Source organism: Meles meles, chromosome 7 (assembly GCF_922984935.1).
Source record: "Meles meles chromosome 7, mMelMel3.1 paternal haplotype, whole genome shotgun sequence".
Classification (NCBI taxonomy): domain Eukaryota; kingdom Metazoa; phylum Chordata; class Mammalia; order Carnivora; family Mustelidae; genus Meles; species Meles meles.
Genome location: NC_060072.1, coordinates 144,187,422 through 144,208,849, shown reverse-complemented (window position 1 = coordinate 144,208,849; position 21,428 = coordinate 144,187,422). Strand labels below are relative to the sequence as shown.

At 47.7% G+C, this 21,428-nt stretch overlaps 1 protein-coding gene across 10 annotated transcripts in view; it reads right to left on the bottom strand.

Annotated features, from left to right (window-relative positions):
• The window catches only part of SFMBT2 (Scm like with four mbt domains 2), a 233,291-nt gene that overhangs the window by 101,212 nt on the left and 110,651 nt on the right, over window positions 1–21,428 (bottom strand). For 9 of the 10 annotated variants that reach the window (XM_046012380.1, XM_046012377.1, XM_046012379.1 and 6 more), the window contains 3 exons: window positions 20,383–20,471; window positions 18,440–18,686; window positions 9,293–9,390 (listed from right to left, as the gene is read on the bottom strand). In XM_046012380.1, coding sequence (XP_045868336.1) covers window positions 9,293–9,390; window positions 18,440–18,686; window positions 20,383–20,471 — 434 coding nt within the window. The remainder of the gene's footprint in view (window positions 1–9,292; window positions 9,391–18,439; window positions 18,687–20,382; window positions 20,472–21,428) is intronic. The other variant, XM_046012385.1, reaches the window with a different exon arrangement.

The window sequence follows — 21,428 nt, the reverse complement described above, 5'->3', positions numbered from 1 at the left end:
ATGGAAGAAGAAAGAAGAGCTCTTCTCCCTTCGCCACACTTAATCTTCTCTCTCCGGCCTCTCACCCAGGTCTCCGATCCTCAAACACAGAAGAGCTTCCATCTGACAGGTTAAATCGACATTCACACTGACAGGTACATAACTCAAAGCTGAAGGGAGCTGAAGAAATCACAGGCCGGGGGGTCTTCGAGGCGGCAGGAGCGTGCCTGGATGCTCTTCTCAGGGAGGATGGTACGTGCCTGGAATGTCTCCCTCTCTCGGTCCGTTTGCTGGTGTTGGAAAGACGACTACTAACCGTGGCTGCGGGTCGCACCATTCTTGGCTCAGCGCTAACCAGCAGAGGAAAGCGAGCCGCAATGAAGAAATCGTGACGGGCACCGCGTGAGTTGGGACCAAACGCCCCCCAGCTTGTCACGTGGCCATCTCGAGAGCCCTTTATGAACACCTGCGAGGGCGTCCTTTAAGGCAAATCAGTTGTGTACACAGAGTCTGGGATCCTTTTAACCGAGGCTTCTGTCAAAGACGACACACACGGGGCACCTGGGTGGCTCAGTGGGTTAAAGCCTCTGTCTTTTGCTCAGGTCGTGATCCCAGGGTCCTGGGATCGAGCCCAGCGTCGGGCTCTCTGCTCAGCAGGGAGCCTGCTTCCTCCTCTCTCTGACTGCCTCTCTGCCTACTTGTGGTCTCTGTCAAATAAATAAAATCTTTAAAAAAAAAAAGACAACAGACACCAGGAGACCCAGTGTCTCTTCCAAGCACTCGACCAAGGACTCTCTTCTAATCTGCTGTGAGTCCTGATGAAGGAAAAGCGGCAGCTACCACGACCTCAGCTCCTGGGGCCTCCACAGCAGCCACAGATACCGATCAGGAACTGGCAATAAGGGGACAGATCGTGGCTGGAGTTTTGGGCGTCCCTATCCCACTGAAAAACACATCTCGGGTGCCTGGGTAGCTCAGTTGGTTAGGCGACTGCCTTTGGCTCAGGTCATGATCCCAGAGTTCTAGGATCGAGTCCCACATAGGGCTCCCAGCTCCATGAAGAGAATACTTCTCCCTCTGACCTTCTCTCTCTCTCAAATAAATAAAAATCTTAAAAAAAAAAAAAAAAGAAAAAGAAAAACACATCCCTCCTCAGCTTCGGATAGAAACGGGAATGACCCGAAATTACCGGCTGTCACCACCCAAACACACCTCATCTCTGCGATTATGGTGTGTATCTAAGGAACGTGGACGGGACACTGGGAAAGGCAGGCCCTACAGGGGAACATCAGAGACCCAGAAGGCAGAACACAGTCACTCCAGGCCAGCTACTGGTCAATGGGACAGTGGAGGACATTCCTCAAGCTCCCAGTTATCTGCACCGACCTGTTTCATGAGTAAATGATACAGGACACCCAGCACCTTACAAAGAGATTTTGTAAGGTGAGGTAGGGAGGGCCAGACACTCTGAAAAGAAAATGAGCCCACACACAACCTGGTGAATCCAATCCCTGCCAGCAAGACGCACACATGGGCACGGCAACCTCACGAGCAACGGGATCCCAAGGACGCAGAGATATCTCCCCGATGCCAAGGCATCCCAATATTCTCCTCGGTGCTCTCGGCAGTTTCCGCTCAGCCACAGACAGACACGTGTCGTCTGAGCTGGTCACGGAAACACAAACTCCTCAGTCCACTCACCACAGCTCACTGTATCACCCCATTGTTCCGAGACACTCCCACGGGGTCCGCCCCAACGACTAACACTTGCGACCTCGGAGTCTCCACTCTTCTGAAGTCAATCTCTGTACTGACTTCTTCACTAAAACCATTCAAGAATTTTTACGGAGCACTTACGCGGTACCAGGCACCGTTCACGGCCCAGGGGACGGAGCTTACGCTCCAGCTAGGGGAAACAGATCCAATGCTGAAAAGGGAAATGAGTACAGAATAGGTGTGGGGAGGACAGGTGGTTCATGGGGAACGCTGCTGCTTATGGCAAGCAGAGGCCTGAACCCAGGCCTCACTGAACCCAGTAAGGGAAGAGGCTGGGCTCTTTGGGGTCACGTTCCAGGTGATAGAGCATGACAGCAAAGGCCAGAGCAGGGGCAGCTCCATGTTGGAGGGGCGGCATCTGCCAGTTGGTGGGGTGCCACACGGGAGGGCCCTGGGCAGCAAGCAGACAGGCTGGGAAAGCCCACAGGGAGCAGGATTGTGAGGGACCTGGGACAGCACACCCCAAGCCAGAGCAGATGCCCCTGGAGAGTTATAAGAGGAAGAGTCACAGGATCTGAATTTTGTCTCAAAAGAATCTGACTGACCGCAGAGAAACAATGACCAGCAGCCAGGTATGGAGTTTTGAAACTCACAAAGCAGTCCAGGACAGAGGGACGGCAGCTTGTCCTGGGGGCTGGGCTGACGGACCAAGAGCAGAGTGACTGAACTCTGGGCGACCGTGAGCCTGGAGCCACCAGGCTTTGTCAACAGATGGAACAGAGGTGTACAGAAGAGAAGTAACAGCACAGCAGGCCAGAGACCGAAGCCCTTGTAGAGGGCTGCCTGCAGGGTTAGCCCTGGGCTGCCCTCTGGGAAGAGGCTTGTAAACAGCACTTTACACTGATACAAAGCCCCCCCTCCTCCACCCCACCTACAAGAGTGGCCACTGTGCCAAGATTGTTTGTACAAACAGTAGGATTTAAACTTCCTTCTGGGAGCCTAGGACTTGGGCCCATGCTAGGCAGGGGGTGCCTATGTGGCCAGCCCCCAATCAAACCCTGGGCCAGGCCTCTGGTAAGCTCCCCTGGCAGACAACCACGAGCACCTGTTGTCACAAAGTCGCCCCTGGACACTCCGGAGGGGACCCTTGGAGGCTTCCGCATCAGTTTCCAGAGTGCGTGCCAGGCTGCTCTTCCTTCCGCCAATTTTGCTTTACAGCCTTTTGCCGTCATGGACTAACCACGAGTGTAACCTCTCCTTAGTCCTGGAGTCCTGGGGCTCCCTAACCCTGGGGTTGAGCTGGGGACCTGACACAGGCACGGAGAAGAGCCAGGCTTCCGGGACGATGCCACGGTTCTGGGCTCGAGTCTCTGTGCTTACACTTACTGCCACTCTACTGCCAATCTCTAGACAGCTTACTTGGAATTTTCAACACACTTGAGATTTTAAACTTTTTTTCCCGAATGGAATGGGAAAAAAAGATATTTGAGCAAGTTCACTTCTTTAAGGGATAAAAATGGATAATGGGTTTTAGTGACATTTCCAGTAACATTCTTTCCTTGCAATTACAAGGTGTGGTCACGAATGAAGTCAGATGGGGTACGTGCTTTCTTTCCCTGGGCTACACATCAGATTTCCCTCAGGGAAAAATGCTTTATTTCAATTAACTGGCAAACTGGGGACGCTGGCTTCTTACTTGTAGATCCTTCTGATGTATGTAGGAGTCATCACTGAAATGTCCACAACGTAGCACTGGCAGATGAATGGGGTTAGAAATGTAGACTACGGCTTATGAGAATTGCAGAGAATAAAAAGGAACTGTGATTAGAGAAGGTTTCTGAATGTCTGGCACAGGGAATGTTACATTAATTGGAGCTACACACCTTTTCCCATCTCCCTAGGCCCCATTTTTAAAAAATATTTTATTTATTGGGGCGCCTGGGTGGCTCAGTGGGTTAAGCCTCTGCCTTTGGCTCAGGTCATGATCTCAGGGTCCTGGAATTGAATCCCATATTGGGCTCTCTGCTCAGCAGGGAGCCTGCTTCACCCCCCCCACCTGCCTCTCGGCCTACTTGTGATTTCTGTCAAATAAACAAATAAAATCTTAGAAAAAAAGATTTTATTTATTTGACAGAGATCACAAGTAGGCAGAGAGGCAGGCAGAGGAAGAGAGAGAGAAGCAGGCTCTCCGCTAAGCAGGGAACCCAATGTGGGGCTCGATCCCAGGACCCTGGAATCATGACCTGAGCCGAAGGCAACTGCTTAACCAACTGAGCCACACAGGCACCTCCCTAGGCCCCATTTTTAAGATTTAACTGAATTCCCCCAAATCCATGCACTGGATGATATTCAATGCAATTGAAAACTGAAACAGAACAGAAATTGCTGGTCACTTTCTCCTAGTCTAATCGCTTGGACAGCGGGACTTGTCAACAATAAAACGATGGGTTGCAAAGGTTGCCTAACAAGTGAAAAAGGAAGCCATGAACGCCATGCTGATATGCACCGTGGTCACCTCTGTAATCTTACCTTTCTTCAGGTGTAAACAAGTAGTAATATACGGATTGTCTCAGCAAATCTATCAGGTCCCTTAATAATGAGGCTGGCTTGCAAGCAAAAAATTTCATTATTTGTTTTTCAACATAATGCATTTTCCTCTTCACTTTCACTTTGTTTGGTACCCATTTGACTAGTTCGTTATCTTTCAAATGAATGGACATTTCTGAAGATCATCTGCATTTTCCAAATAAGGGAAATCAGAATTCCCACTAAACCACGGTGCCCAAAAGCCATTCCAAGCGTTCTCTCAAATCAAGGGTAAATCACAGCAGGAATACTAATGACGAGCTTGTTTTTACATTATCACTGTCCATATTCCTACGCAATGAGGAATCATGCATGTTAACACTAGTGGACTGTGTTTCTAGACACAGATACACAGATACCAAAGCACATATGTGAACACATCACCAGAGTGATAAACGCCACAGCTTAATGAGATTCATTCCGCCAAAATACCCACTTTGCCTACTGTGTAAAAATAATAAAAAAGAGAACTGCTTTGAAATACTGCTCATCTCCAGGCATTAACCATGCGTATCTGTCTTGCAACAGCTGAACACTGTGGCAATTTTCCATAACAACACAAATCTAGAAGGATTCGTGGCTGAATCCAAGCATGTATACATTTTACCATAATGAAAATAATAGAAATAAGCTTGCCTGCAGAGAAACAGTGATGATCAAAGAGTGATAACAGAGGAGGGTAGAAAAAAACACCTAAGTTCTATTTTTGTACCCTGCAGAATGCTGTTCAAAAACTTCCAAAAATTCGAGACCAAAAAAAAAAAAACCATGAAGCAACTATTAAGACCGCCTGAACCTCATCCTGTGCTCCCGTGCAATTTCTCTGAGCTTAATTACTCCTGTGTAAGTAGGATAACTCAGTAGAAGGTACTATTAGAGTATTTCTTAAATTACTGGACATTCAGGAAATCCGGTTGTACTGAGTTGCATAACGTCCCCTAAACATTCACATCCACCCAGAACCTGGGAATGGGACCTTATTTAGAAACAAGGCCTTTGCAGGTGCCGTGGAGTTAAACTGAGGTCTACTAGCACCAGCACGGGCCACAGCCAGTGATGGTTGTCCCCATAAGCAGAGGGAAACTGGGACAGGCAGAGAGCAGGGAGAAGGCCACAAAGAGGCAGAGACTGGAAATAAGCTGCCACAATCCAAGAGATCCTAAGGACAGTGGGCCACCTCCAAAACCAGGAAACACTCCCAGAAAGGTCTCTGCCCCAGAGGCCTGGAAGGGAGCATGGCCCTACCGACGGCCCCATTTCCACTTCTAGCCTCCAAAACAAATTCCCATTGTTCTGAACCACCCAGTTTGTGGTAATTTATTACAACAGCCTCAGGATGGTGGTTGTTCTCACGATTCCAAAATTCAGCGTGTAAACATCCAAACCCTCCAACACGTGATTAAGAAAGTGAAACTGCCCATCTCTTTCCCACCGAATTGAAATAAGAGAGAACATTCATCAAAGTGCCTCACGAGCTTTAAGAACATGTACTTTCCAACTCGACCCATTTTTATTTATGACACGCCCTTTCCATCTATCCTGTGAAAACCAGAAAATAGTATCGACTCGTAGAGCAACTACTGATTATAAATGAAACACTGAGTGCAAGGAGAACTCTCAGCAGCCTGCCCAAAGAACAGTCAGAATTCCAACAGGAAAAACCAAAAGTGAAGGAAGAAGATCACATTTTGAAAAATGCAGATGAAGGATGAGACCTTGTCAACAGCCTTTTACAGAGAGTAGCTGTTCAATAATGTTTAATGAACTAGTAAATTATTAATTAAAACTGTACCGGGATTAGTAGCCTCTCTACCTTTTCTGTCGTAGTATTCCCGGTTCTGAACAGTAAGTCTGAATATCCAGTAACCCACAACTATATTAACTCAAAATATTTTAAATCAATGAGTTAACTACACCTGAACAAATCACACATTTGACAGGATCTCCAGCGGCTACCATGGAGTCTGGTTGAGTGGATTCAACACTGATCACAAAAGATGCAGTCCTTGCCCTCCTGAAGCTTCAGTTAGGCAAGAAGACATGGACAGTCCAGCTAAATCAGCTAAAGAAGAAACACCACCTTAACAAAGAAGTAGCTCTCCAAGGTCGTCTACAGTGACCAGCTCTGCCCTTAGCTTTCTAACCCCGCCTAGTACTCAACAGCCATGGGCAAGGATTTTCAACCTCCAACAAGAATGATAGGAACCAAAGCAACATGGAGGGAACAAGTTATTCAGGGGAAAAAAAAGAAGACTTTCAAAAATCAGTAATTCGAGCAAGATAAACTCATGCGTCCGTGTGGTAAGTAGAGGGGGCTGTGAACAGCATTCAGCAAAAACACACCAAACAGGCGCCCGTAAAAACACGACTGCACAAGTTCAGAAAACGTCTCGTCGTGGCGCCAACAGACAAGGAAATGAAAAGTAGAACTGAAAGAGAGGTTAAAAAAATTTAAAAAAAGAAGAAGTAAAAAGCCAATCCAGGAATAGCACGTTCACATACTCACGGATCAAGAAAGCACAAGAGTGGTGGAAGCCATCATTTTAAAAAAGAAACATCCCCAAAATTAAAGGCATGAACTACAGACACCGGAGTGGTCAGTACTGCGGAAGAAAACTGACGTCCAACCACCGCCATCCACTGCCAACCCGCAGACAATGCAGGAAGATGCAAGAGTCCAGAGAAGGGAGGGGAAATGTGGAGTGATACCTCCAAATTCTTGAGAAAAGTGACAGCGAGCCTAAAATTCTCTACCCAAACCATCAGGGAAGCATGAAGAGAGAAAAAAGACTGTCTTACTCGCTCAACGTGAGACGGATCTTGGAGGCTGCCATCTTGAAGATGGCTTCCGCCTTGTACCATCTTCACGACCTGAGGGGAGAGCGCCAAGGCAAGGCCTACGGAGACTGTGGCCGGTATTTGGCTCATTCTGACCAAATACCAAACAAGGTCCCAGTCCCCGCTCTAGGCCCAGCCACGTGGAGCCGAGGAGAACACTCCACAGAAGATGGTGCCTACTCCGGTGCCTGTTCCTGGAACAGAGGAAGCTATGAAAGCAGAAAACAGCAGGAACCAACCGGTTCCTGCCTGTATTTCTCAGGATGTCCAGTACCTGGAGCTCAGGCTGCAGCTCCGGCAGAAAGGTCAACTCCGATAAACCCTAATTCTCTTAAGACCAGCTCATGACTTGGCTGACTCTTCTCAACTGAGGAAAAGCAAAGCCCGTGTATTACCCAAACATTGCACTGCTATTTTCCCCTCCAAAGAGCGGGAAAAGGCCTCTTCCTCTTCCTTTTTTTATTTTTTAAGGTTTTTTTTTTTCTAAGTCATCTCTACACCCAGTGTAGGGGTTCGAGCCCCCAACCCAGAGATCAAGAGTCAGATGTTCCACTGACGGAGCCAGCCAGGCGCCCCAGGAAAAGGCCTCTTCTGAAATAACTAGGCTTATACCTGCTTCTTACATTGTGAAAAGCAAATACAGAACACTTCGGAGGACAGACACTGGCCGTAACAGTATGAAAAGAAGCAGGGAATTGATCCCCACAAAAGTGAGGGTGCAGGGTCCCATCACAGAGGCAGAAGAGCACGTCAAGGAGGGACATGCTTCTGGGGGCAACCTCCCAGGTCTAGACGAGAGGCATGAATTTGTGCTTTCATCTGTCACTCTTCAAGCTCCTCACAGAATATCCTTCCAAGGAAAATCTGTTTTTTCGAGAGTGAGGGACGTGATCTGGTGTACACACTTAAAATATTACGAAGGCCACCATGGAGAGAGTGGACCCCAACTGTCGGGGTCCCCGGCAGGGGGGGAGGGATGCACAGACACTGTGGAACTGAGTAAGTTATGGAAAACTAAAAGCTGGTTTTATTATTTTTATCTTTTCCAGGGGAGGATGTTATCAGGAAAGGAAGAAAGCTAGGAAAGAAGGAAGGGAGGGAGGGAGGGAGGAAGGGAGAAGGAGGAAAGAAGTATTTGATTGGTCAGCCAAAAAAAAAAAAAAGCCCCAGACCTCGTGTCGTTGCCTGCGATCACTACCCCTAGCCTCCTGTCCCGTGTACGCTGTTCCTCAAATTCAGGAGGGTCAAAATGCTGTAAAAGTCATCTACTTGGTCACTTCAGAATATGATTTTATCCCCAGTTGCAAAAACCATCTTTTTAAGTCCAATCTTGCAAACAAGGACAGTGCAGCTCGAGAAAGTTCACAATTTGCCGTGACGGGCTTCAATTCTGAGGGAAGCCTTCCGCGTAACTGAAATTCAGGAAGCCCATGTCCGCGCCCAGACCCTAAACTCTTGCTCCCGGTGGCACGTCACACCATCAGCATTTCGGTCCCCTTGGGGGACATATGGGGTGGAAACAGGCCCCTTCAGGCCTGGAAAGCCACTTTCCGCCAGCCGATGGCAACCCCATTTGAACGGCCCAAGGATGTGGGGTCCAGGGAGGCAGAGGACATTTCGGGACTCCCTCTGGCCCGCAAGGATCATCCCTGCCCACGGCTTCCATCTACACACAAGTGTCAGGCATCATTTAAGAACCCGGTGATCTTTTCATCTGTGTCTCCCCCCCCCCCCTTTCTGTCGGTGCCTCCCCAGGCCTACAGCCCATCTCATACTCACACCAGCTTCTCAGGCCATCCAGGAAGCCCAACCATCAAGAGGAGCATCATTTTCTATTATGTTTACCAAACCAGTACCCGAAATAGACTTGCTACGTGTCCTGTTCCTTCCATAAGGGGTGAGGGAGCGCAAAGGAGGTGTTATTATTCTATAATAATACAACATGCAGGAAAATGGTGAAGCCACAGCATTCCAGTCAGGATCCTGTGATACAAGGAACTTGTGGACATGACGAAACAGAGCAAAAGCACAGAGAGAAAATTTTAAACATGTGCAATGCGAGCGGGCAGGTAGCTGTCCCAACAGTGGGAGAGGATGGGCTGCGAGACGCTTTCCATGGGAGAACGGGGAGTGTGGATAAGAGAAAGCAAGTGGCCACGAGCCGACATCTTACCTTAAACACTTCCATTGGAAGAGGACACTGGGCGGCATCGGCGAGAGATTTTTCCAGAGCACATTTCCACTCAGATGCCATCTTCAAAGGATAGATTTCTGTATCAACAGCAAACCACATAAGCGTTTAAGGACCAAAATGTTCTGCAGGGATGGTTCTCCCTTGAATTTGATCTTCCGAGTTCTCAGAGTCGCTCGGCACCGTGGGCGACCGGGAGGATTCGCACCCCGCCCCACGAAAGGCCGCCTGCTGACGGGGTTTTCTGATGGGAAAGAGCAAGTTGAGACTCTGCAATCAGAAATGAAGAGGAAAGTTCACGGGGCCCTTCTGGGAACATGTGCGTGCGTTCTGGGGGCTTCCATCAGGAATTTATTGGCATAAACCACATCAGCCCCATCTTCAGTCGTCCGCGGCCCCAAACTCCTCGTATCACCTGGGAAGGAATATCCCCTGACGAAGAACTTATTAGCGGATAAACTCCTAAGCTAGAAATGACTCTCGTCTGGCATTTTCCATGATCACGGCATGTTTCTCACTAAATCTCTGAGTGCTTGTAAGCTAAAAATAGCCTGTGTAAGCCTGAAAATTATTAAAAAGTAAATTAAAATTTACCAACCAAGTTTAATATTTACACTTGAAATTTTGCTAACACGCCACATGTTGTCCATATTTCCCACCACCCCCCACCCCACCACCCAGGCAGGGGGGTGCAGGGAGAGGGGCACGGGCAGAGGGATTGATGGAGGGAGGTTACTCTGGCTGAATGCAAAACGGAAGGAAAAAAAATTTGTGGGGCCCTATTTCCATTGCCTGCTGAGACTGCAGGGGATTTTATGATCTGATCTCAACGGATTTAAGACCTTATCAAAATAGGATTTGCAGAAGCACTCACTTGAAGGAGATATGTTTATACCTTCCCTTTATCAACCCAGGCTCTTTCAGACAGACAGTTAGGACATGAATATGAATTTAACCACAGTTAAAAGGCAACATTAAACCTCTGGGGCTATATTTTTAATTTCTTGCATGTCTGCTTTTCAGCACGCAGCCGTATATTCTGATGCCTACGGCTTCCAAACTCACCTTGAGCCTGAAGCTCCTATGTTCCAAGTAGTTTAAGGAGTCTTTCCAGACCCCCGTAATTATGATACAGAGAGATGCTGCCAGAAGGAGTCAGGTAATCAAGGCGCAGCCCCCTGCCGCCCGTGGCCGGCTATGCAAAGTCCCGTAAAGGGTTATTAATGACAAGAGAGGCTCTACGGCGGATGTCGTCTATGATGCTTTTCAGCCTTTTATTTATACTCTTCTACCTCGGGGGGATTTTTTTCTTTTCCAATTTAGCATTTCTGTATCAGAACAAGAATAGCATGTGACTTCTCTTAGTTGTTTCTGACATATTGGGGGGAACCCAGTGAGGCCCCAGTTAACAGCTGTGGAGAAAATGGATGAATGGTCCCTCCGACATCCACAGGGGCGCAGGGGTGCCGAGGGAGAAATCGCTGATCACGGGGTCCCACAAAGGAGGGAAAGGGACCAGTTCACAAATCATCCTGGGAGTATGGGGGGGGGGTTCAGCTCAGGGACCCTGGACCAGAATCTCAGTGGAGAGCTCGAGGAGGCAAAGCCCTGTGGACCCCGAGGGCGGCAGGTCACAAGGGCCTGAGCTCAAGACAGAAACAACACCCGAGAGCCTAGAGTTCCCAGGTAGGTGAGAACAAATTCACCTTCCCAGGAATCTGGAAGCTGTTCAACGGGGGAGTTCAGCCTTGGTGTGGTAGCAAAGGAGAAGCAAGCCACGAGAAAGGACAGCGATTGCCAAGGACAAGACAGAAAGGTGGGTCAAGGCAGGAGAAGGTGCACAGAGCTGGTGCTGAATTCCCGCTGCCTGGGGGTGGGGGAGCCCCTGAGACAGAGAGGGGGCCAAGAGAAGGTGGTTCATGAAGACTACGCAAGACCAGAGCGAAAGCCCAGCTGGCCAGAGTTGCAGCCAGACTCCCAGAACTGAGCCAGGTGACTCGGTGCCATACAGAGCCCCGCAGGGATGCTCGCTGTCTTTCCTGACACTGTGTCCACAAGCACCTGGCAGGGCAGGCCTGGGGGCTCCCTGCTTCATCCCTGAAAGGCGAGCTCCCATCCTTCAGGTGCTGTTGCCCTCCCAGCAAACCAGAAGCTCAGGGCTACAGCTGAACACTGCTGTTCCCACAAAGTCATTAAGTTGAAATCCTAACCCCCAAAGTGATGCTTGGGGGGGGGGGGGCTTTGGGAGGCCATGAGGGGGGAGTCCCCATGATAGGATTAATGCCCTTGCAAAGGAGAGCGCAGAGAGCCCCCCCCCCACCACGTGAAGACACTGCAAGAAGGCGGCCGTATGCGGCCCAGGAAGCCAGTCGGGCCCCCAGCAGACATCAGATCTGTGGGAGCCCCCATCTCAGATCTCCAGGCTCTGCAGCTGTGTGAGGGAGAAATGCCACAGGTCAGAAGCCGCCAGGTCTGTGCTATCGATGCCCTGGAGCAGCCTGAACAGACCAAGAAGCCCAGGTTCCACAGGATTTGGGTCTCTGTCCTACAATCTTAAGATCCTCTGTCTTCTTTCTGGGGCCATAAAGCCCTGATAATGAATGCAACCCCACGGCAAGGCCCCCCTCTCCTGGAAGGTGAAAATCAAATGCAGGTTTTTCAGGACACTCGGGCACCTGTGAAAGCTAAACACCTAACGTTTTCAATAAGCGGAGAACAACATTCCATGTGTGTGTTTCATTAGCCAGAGAGGCGCCTGGTTACCCCGGCAAGTTTATGGACAATAAACAGCGCCATTAAAAGAACATAAACCATTTTCTTAAAATGATTGTGTTGCAGGTAATTTAATAGAGTGTATCATGTTGATTTCTGTTTGTGGGCAAGTAATAAGCAATTAAAATCGGGCCCGATCCGTCTTTAACTAGAAGCCTCCGTGAGCGTAGGGCGATCCCCCTCTGAGCGAGCATTTGGAGGGCTCTTGCAGAGGCAAGAGCTGTAAAGAGCAGGAGAGGGGCGTGAGACCACCAGCTCACAGCCTCAGACTAAATGAAGCCTGGAGGGGCGATCCCCTTTGTTCATGCACCCTACACCGAGCGCTCCCTCCTTCTCTCCCGGTGAGCAAAAGCTGGTCTATGGGGGCGCCTGGGTGGCTCAGTGGGTTAAGCCTCTGCCTTCGGCTCAGGTCATGGTCCCAGGGTCCTGGGATCGAGCCCCGCATCGGGCTCTCTGCTTAGCAGGGAGCCTGCTTCCTCCTCTCTCTCTGCCTGCCTCTCTGCCTACTTGGGATCTCTATCTGTCAAATAAATAAATCTTTAAAAAAAAAAAAAAAGCTGGTCTATGGTTGTTAACAGATGGTGGGAAGGCTACGAACAGAAATGTTCGTGTCTCCCCATAAGTAATATGCTGAAGCTCTAAAGCCCAAAAGGATAATATCTGGAGATGGGGCCTTTGGGGGGGGGTGGTAATCAAGGTTAGATGAGATCATAAGTGTGGGGTCCCCATGCTGGGATTAGTGCCCTCATAGAGAGACCCCAGACCTCTCCGTCTCTCTCTCCACGTGTGCACATAAAAGAGACCATCCACCAAGCAGGAAGCGGGCTCTCCCCAGAACTCAACCCTACTGACACCCTCATCTGAGTCTCCCATCCTCCAGAACTGTGACAAAATCATCTGTGTCGTCTGAACCCCCTATCACGGGCATTTCTTTACGGCCACCTGCACTAACTGATACAGAATTCATTTCTGGACTGTTTCTTGACTACGCCATAGTTCACAAACTTCCTGACTCCAGGTACTATCTAAAAGAAAAAGAAAAAGAAACAGACAAAGAAAAAGAAAAAGGAAACGTTGACATAAAGATTGCGAAGGCAATAAATAAATATATATATGCACACACATACATATACATATACACACACATACATACATACACACACACATATGTAGAAGCATCTAGAGATGAGAAAGACCTCAAAAAGTTTCATGTCCTTAGTTTCTGCAAAAACATGTAAGACACTACCGTGCTTTCTGAGCACCCAGAAATATGAAAGCAGGCGGGGTCTCTAAAAATCTCCTGACCTCAACAATCTACTTAAATTTCTTAGGAAACCAAATATAACCATGAAACTCTGCTTACAGACTGAATACCCAGAAAATGCCAATCGCTTGCAGAAACCTGGAACGCTCAGCAGCACACCAAATGTAGAGTTAGACCCATGTCACAGAGGAGGTGAAATGGGTCTAACCAGGCAAGGGACTGCCCAGGGCTCTGTAGAGAGGTACAGACATACAAGGAGAAGCTAACTTGGACCTCGGCTCCAAGGCCCTGTTTTCCCTACTCCACCAGCTTCCTCAAGCTGGAGGCACAGGTGAACACTTCTAGAGGAACAAAAATGATCAGGACATGCACAGGCCATATTCCCATGCAGGGAGTAGGCCCCGGACCTCCGTTGGATGCTCACCAGCAGGGCATCTCTGCTTGATCTGACGCTGTCTTCAAAATCTCCCCCTCCACATCAGAGGCAAAGCGGACAGCCCAGCCCTGGCCATGCTGGGGGGTGTCTTCACTCCAGGCCCTCCCCTCCAGGTTGGCTTCCAAAGCCTCATCCATTATTTGGCTCCTGGAAGGTGGACTTGGCTGGTTCCTGCCCTCCTTGCAGACACACCCAACTTTAGTCAGTCGATCCATTTGACGACTATTTGCTAAGCACCTACTCTGTGCCAGGCACCGAGGAAACCGCAGAGACACAGGCCCAGATGTTCAGTGTTCAAGGAGCCACTAAAACCTCCCTGGTGGGAACAGAGCTCGGGGGTGGGCCACGCTACATCTAGAAGAACAGCACCCCGACGATGGGGCACACTGGGCATGCCCGTGGGTCACAGGGGAGGCTAGTGTGCCAGAAAATCCCACCATGAGTGCAGTTTGCCTTCCGTTCGACGCGGAAGGAAAGGGGCTCCTCCACATCTGCCTGGCTTTTAAAGCTGATTTAATTTATGAAAACACCGCCCTTCCTCTTCCCCCTTTCTCTGTGCAACTCTCCATGCCACGGTGGCGTCAGAGGAGGAGACTCGGGCTGGGAGCTCAGACGCCAGCATTCTAGTTGCGGTTCTGCTTCGGTGGGGTGACCCTGAACCACACACCACTTGACCTCAAGGCTTCCGACTCACTAGTGTAAGACGAAGGGGCTGGAACGATGCCTGAAATCGTGTCAGTGAAAAGTCTGACCTGACGACTGCATCCTGCAGGTACAAGGCAAGATGGCTGGCATAGAACATTCTGCCTGATTCTTGTACCACGTTGTCCTTCTTGCCTTCATTAAAGATCCCTCAAGCAAAAAACCGACCAACAAACCAACCAACCAACGAACCAACAAAAGCATAGAACAGAAACAAGTGTCTTCACTCTAGAGAACACACTGCGGGTCACCAGCGGGGAGGTGAGTGGGCCGGGGGATACAGGTGACGGGGATGGAGGATTGCAGCTGTCGTGATGAGCACTGGGTGACGTTCGGAGAGCTGACTCACTGTACTGCACACGTCTGGGTAAAGCCTGGACCACTAAGGACCTCAGCTACTGGCCCCCTTCCCTGATCACCTGGCATCTCACCACTGCCTACTCGCTCAGCATTCTTCACGGAAGCTGGAGTCGACCTACATCACCAGCACCTGCGTGGCACCCCCCCACCCCCACCCCAGGAGCCCTGGATGAAAAGCCCTGACCTATGTTCTCTGATCTGGGCCAGAAATGAAAAGCTGCAGTGACCTTAAGCCTCTCTGGTGGACGGCATCAAAGCAGCCCCTTTTCTCTGAGGTTCTAAAAAAGAGCTACTTTCTATTTCCCATTTCTACCTCTTTTGGTACTGAATGGTTGGGAAAGATTGTGCCCTTTAAAATGTAGGAAGATTAAGTAAACTGCAGGCAGAGCCGTGGTTTGTCTCCGTAATGGTGGCAGTCCATGGGGGTCGCCCCGCCCAGTGGGCAGGCAGGCTAGGGGGTTGCACAGCTTCCTCTCACAGTGCACCAGAAACATCTACCCTCTCCCCTCTGCCCCCACACCTCCAAATCCCCCCTCACACCACTTAACACCCGAGAGTAAGAACATCTAATATCTTTAGGTAAGCCTGAGATTTTATTCCCACCTATATTTCAGTTAAGGAAGGAGCGCTACCATGTAAGTTTTAAATGACTCTGGGTCTTGAAATTAATTTACACAAGCCCCAAGTAACAAGTATTATAATTATATATAATAATTATTATATATTATTGTCAATAACAGCCCAATTATGGAAACAGCCTGAGTGTCCACTGACTGATGAACGGATAAAGAGGGGTGGGTGGGTATATGTGATGGAATATTACACAGCCATCAAAAAGGATGAATCTTGCCATTGCAATGACATGAATGGAGCTAGAGAGTATAATTCTAACCGAAGTCAGTCAGTCAGAGAAAGGCAAATACCGTGATTTCGTTCATGTGGAATTAAAAAAACAGAACAAATAAGCAAAAGGAAAATGAGAGAGAGAAACAAACCAAGAAACGAAGTCTTCATTCTAGAGAACACACTGCTGGTCACCAGCGGAGAGGGGGGTGGGGGATGTGGGGGCCTGGGGATGGGGATGGAGGAGAGCAGCTGTCGTGAGGAGCATCTGTTATGGTACGGAAGTGCTGACTCCACTGTAGGCTTATCTAACCCTGCATGTCAACTAACCAGGATTTAAATAAAAACTTTAAAAAAAATTACAAAACACACAGGTCATAACCACAGCCCTGTATGCTGTTCTGCTAAATGAGGCAAGAGAATCCAGTTTTCGTCTTGCAACTGCTCCATCTGAAGAACTGAAGGCCACATAGGGAATACCCTTTTGCCTTTTATGTTCCTCTTCCTGTGCAAAACTCCTCTTGCCAACAATTCAAATGTTGGGAAAATGACTTCTTAATGATTAATACCTTCCAAGCTCTTTAAGAACACCCGTGAAGTCCCCCATGAAATGGACAATTCATGCCCAGAAAATTACTAAGACAAGTAAACACAATTTATTCTTATCTTATAAAGATATTAAATTATCTACAAAAGAGAAAGCACTCTTCTATGCAAATATTTCCCAAGTTTCTATGGTGACACTTTCCATTCTTGCTTTTGAGGATGAGTCCCATGACTTCACAGCAAAGGAACACTGAAGAGAACCCAAGAAGCCACTAATAATCCATTGCTTTGCTATAAATGTTCACACCGGCAAATACAGGGATCTCCTAAAATTTATAAAGCAATTAGATCCTAAGCTAAGATTTATACACCCAACTTCCCACACAAAGTAAATTTCTCCCGCTAGGTTATGAATCCCAAGGCAAATGTGAGCTTAGATCTTTTCTCAACATTGACAGGCCCTTTGTTTGTCATCATAGTCCAAAATTACTCAGGGTATATAAATGGATTTCCTGGCTGCTTCTCAAAATGTTGACAACAATACTACTGATAAAATACCATGTTACGTGTCTATATGTCTGTCAAATTCAACAAATGCAAAATGCATGACATACAGAACCAAGATTTTTTTTTTTTTCAATTAAAGCCGCTGAGTGACAGAAAGGAAAAATGTTAAGTCTTTGGTTTCATGTACTTGAGACAAGCAATGGCAACTAATAGCGGAGGAAAGTCTCTGGCAATTTTAACAAAGCATTTGGCTCTTCGCTTCCAATATACCTGGTGAAATCCCAGCAATCTCTGAGAGAAATTAATATTTCTACTTTGGCATCTTTAATTCCATAAGGACCCAACATTTTTTTTTCCCTCTGAGGATACCTATCAAAAGGTTGTTAAGGCCAGTATGGGCAGCAGGGGGAATGGGAAGAAATGAGCAAGGGGCCCAGGAATTTGAACTACGGTATATTCCTCTCTCTCCAAGCTAGATGACTCTGGACAAGTAGCTTAACGTCGGTCTCAAATTTTCTCCACTGGAAAAGGAAATATTCACACCAAACATGTAGCATCTTTTTACAATCAAAACAAACAACACAGCAGATGTATAATCCCTGGCACATAGTAAACATTCAAGAATGGTTAGTTTGTCAACAAGATTTTGGCACGGTGGGGTATGTCAGGAAGCATGATGCATTCTTCTATCCAATGAAGTCTGTGGAAAGTCATTTGACAGGGCATTTGGAGCTAATTAAAATCCACGATGTGCCAGAAAAAAAAGTATGATGATCTTCTTTTTGCTATTTCCAGGTCAGGACAGATTATATAATGATAAGCATTTGGTCGGACAGTCGGATGGATGACTGGCTGGCTGGCTGGATGAATAACTAGTTAGACAGATGATGGGTGGATGGGTGGATGGATGGATGAAGGATGGATGGATGGGTGGGTGGATGGGTGGGTGGATGGGTGGGTGGACGGATGGGTGGACGGATGGGTGAATGTGTGGATGGGTGGATGGGTGGGTGGGTGGATGGGTGGGTGGATGGGTGGGTGGATTGGTGGGTGGATGGGTGGATGGATGAAGGATGGGTGGGTGGGTGGATGGATGAAGGATGGGTGGGTGGATGGATGTGTGGATGGGTGGGTGGGTGGGTGGATGGGTGGATGGATGGATGGGTAGTTGGATAAAGGATGGATGGGGGGGCAAAGGGTGGGAGGCTGGGAGGTTGGAGGGATGGGTGAGTAGGTGGATACATGGTTAAGCAGACGGGTGGTGGATGGGTAGATGGAGGGAAGTACAGGGATGAATGGAGAAGGATGGACAAATGAATGGATGAGTGAGTGGGTGGATGGCTGGAGGATGTATGGACAGACAGAGATTTTGGAACCTACTTCCAAGACTGTCAAAATTCCTAAAGAAAAAGGGAGAAAATGACCAAGTCACAGTCCCGTGTATCTTTCATGAGTGAATAGTGATCCCAAAGGAGTAAGATGAGCTTCACCACAGCCTCCACCGCTTTCTCCTTCCAGAATACTACTGAGGTCTTGAGTTCTGTTTTCCATAGAAGAGTATTCTGCAGTCAAAATGCTTAACGTTCACATACGCACGTGTAAAAGGTACCACGGAGCTAACAAACTCTCCAGAGACACATCCAGGAAAATATCATATCCTTTACCAAATACTTCGCAGCAGCAAAAGCTTTGGCCTTACCTGAAGGTGGGTCCATTCTGTATTTATTCTCTTGACACCAACCAACTGGTCGAAGTCTGTAATCCAAGTAAAACAACCACTGGTCATAGGATTCAGTGTCCTCCAATCCCACATAGCGAAGGCGTAATCTTCCTCCAACATTTTCAATCACACTAACTATCCAGTACTGAAAAGGGCTCTGAGAATCCTGAAGTTCTATTAAGGAATCAACTGTAATGAGGTCTATAGGGCCTTTCCCTCGCAGAGGCTGTTTAAACAGAAGCAAAACTCCTTATTTTAAACTTTATTTTAAGGTTCTCATGGAAACAGATGACAGCAGAAGATAATATTTTTTCACACCATCATCCAAGCTACTGGCAAACAGTCTGGTGTTTCCCTCCACCCCCAACCTCCTCCCGCTCCTTCCACACACACGTTCATTCCCCCGGCCCTCTGTCCAACAACAAGAATCACAAGTAAACAGAACAGAACAGTTTGCGCTCGGCTCTCACCAAACAAATCACCCTTCCCAGATAAAATGGCATTTGTTAGAAATAAGCATGCTTTTAAGAAGACTTACACCAAATTGGCCTCCCACTAGAAAATATGTGGTAGCTCAATGTCTCTTTTCCCAGACCATGGGGCTATCAACGTACCCCACGACTCAACAGACATTCATATTATAACAGCTACCACACGAATGATTAAGATGCTTGCATACTTTTAAGTGAGCAAAGCATGAACACGTATCAAGGACGTGTCTAGCACACATGAATGATCAGCTATATTAGATGATTACACAGTTATTTCTACACTTGATCCCATTGTTGGTTTAGAGAATGATTTTATGTATATATATATATATATATATATATATATATATATATATATTTATATAATTAGTGCCCCGTATGAGCAAACTTCTCAGCATATGTTGGCACATGAAAAGGGTGTTTGTTCAGTCAGTCTTGTAGGCAAATATGTTTAAAAAAAAAAAAGAATGAACAAGTAAGACAATTCGTCCTTCTGAAAGGGTGAAGAATCATCATTTTGATTTGCTAACCAAACAAATTAGGAGCCGTTACGATAAGCAAATATACCAGGCAAAATCTTCACAGAATAAAACCAGACAACCATGTATTAGACAAGAGTGCTCCAAAAGTCAATGTCATTTATGAGAGGAGGGAAATTCATCATTAACATTAAGAGAATAATGATATCGTCAAGATCCACATCATATTCCTGTTATTTAGTTTCCCCCTTTTTACGAGGGGCATTCCCTAAACAGATCTGGTGACTCAGTAATTACATACGACAGGATGGCGCTCCTTCCGTTCTACCATATATAGAAAAGATCAAAGTGCTTTATCATACAGTTACTGTCAAACGAACCATCACGACGGCAGATCAACTGTTTTTTCTTCGGCACCGTAAGCATACCTTAACCACACTGAAACAGGATTAGCCAATCCCCCTGTGGTTTTCAGAAGGGAGGCTGATTCAATTATTACTCAACACGCGTGTGTTGCTGGTGTGTGTTTACTCAACCAGAATGGAAGAGTCAATGGGACCATTTGTCAGCACGCTCCAAGACTCTAACAGAGCGCGTTCATGCTTCGTGGTCACGTCTACGGAAGAGGTCTTCTCCAGGATTTTATTTACATTCACGAATACAGGGCAGAGGCTCCCATGTATAGGATAGTGGAAAGATATCCTAATACAGCATTATTTAAAAATGTGTTCACACAGAAGCCATTTTTCCACTTATTGATTGTACCACAGGTGCAGAAGCTTCGGTGCCATGAGAATCATTACCTTAAACAATTCAGGGGAGAAACAGGAAGTTAGGCTATCTGGACAGAATATCCCCACGTACGCGTGTACCCGCTGAAGGATATAGGCAAAGATGCTCATGCAACCGTGAGGCTTCAGACACAGACTAGCTGAGTAACAACAATACATACACCTTCCAGGAGGTTGGCCGGCGCCGTCCGGGAACCAGTCAAGTCACGAATGAGGAATTCTGTCCAGTCTGTGTACTTCTCTTTGATTGCTGGCAAGACAAAAGAAGAAGAAGAAAAAATACATCTCAGCATAGCAGACGAGTATCAGGTTCAGTTTAAAATCAAAGCACTTTTCTTTTTTTTTTAAGATTTTATTTTTTATTTATTTGACAGACAGAGATCACAAGTAGGCAGAGAGGCAGAGAGAGAGAGAGAGAGAGAGAGAGAGGGAAGCAGGCTCCCCGCCGAGCAGGAAGCCTGATGCAGGGTTCAATCCCAGGACCCTGGGATCATGACCCGAGCCAAAGGCAGAGGCTTATTAACCAACTGAGCCACCCAGGCGCCCCTCAAAGCACTTTTCTGTACACATGTGTTGTTTTGATACTTTTCTTCATGTTAAGCATCACACTGGAGAGCTAACACGGCGACAAGAAATCTGCCCACAGCGGGTGACCTCGTGCTTATGGCATGCTCGTGCTTGCTGAGCATCGGGGGGATTAAAGAAGGGGGAGCCCAGAACTTTGAAGAGAATGTATTCAGGCATTTCTGTGAGAGAAAAGCAGATATCGTGAAGCACGGAATTCGGGGATCGGGAGAGGGATTCCAAGAAGGACGAGACCAGTGAGGGACAGAAGTCAGAGGACAATCCCCAGGTGGAAAAACAGCAGCGGGCTCTGAATGACACCGAAGGACTCTGCAGGTGAAGACGAGGAAGAAGGGGCTTTCCCACTGAGCGGACCGGGGCGGGAGGATGTGGACGAAGGCCGCACAGTTGTTGACGGACTCTGGCCCAGTCTGAACATAGGGCGCAGGGAAACAACACCGATCAACAGCCCAGAAAGCAGGCACATTAAGTCAACAGGAAATCTCTGCCTAAAACATATCTGAAAATAGCACAGAGGCTTGAATGGAAACAAAAGAGGCTAACGGCAGAGAAACCGAGGTAAGGAGTGGCTACAGCTCTCCAAGGACAAAAGCGAGGGGGCCCCAGACTGCGGGGACCACGT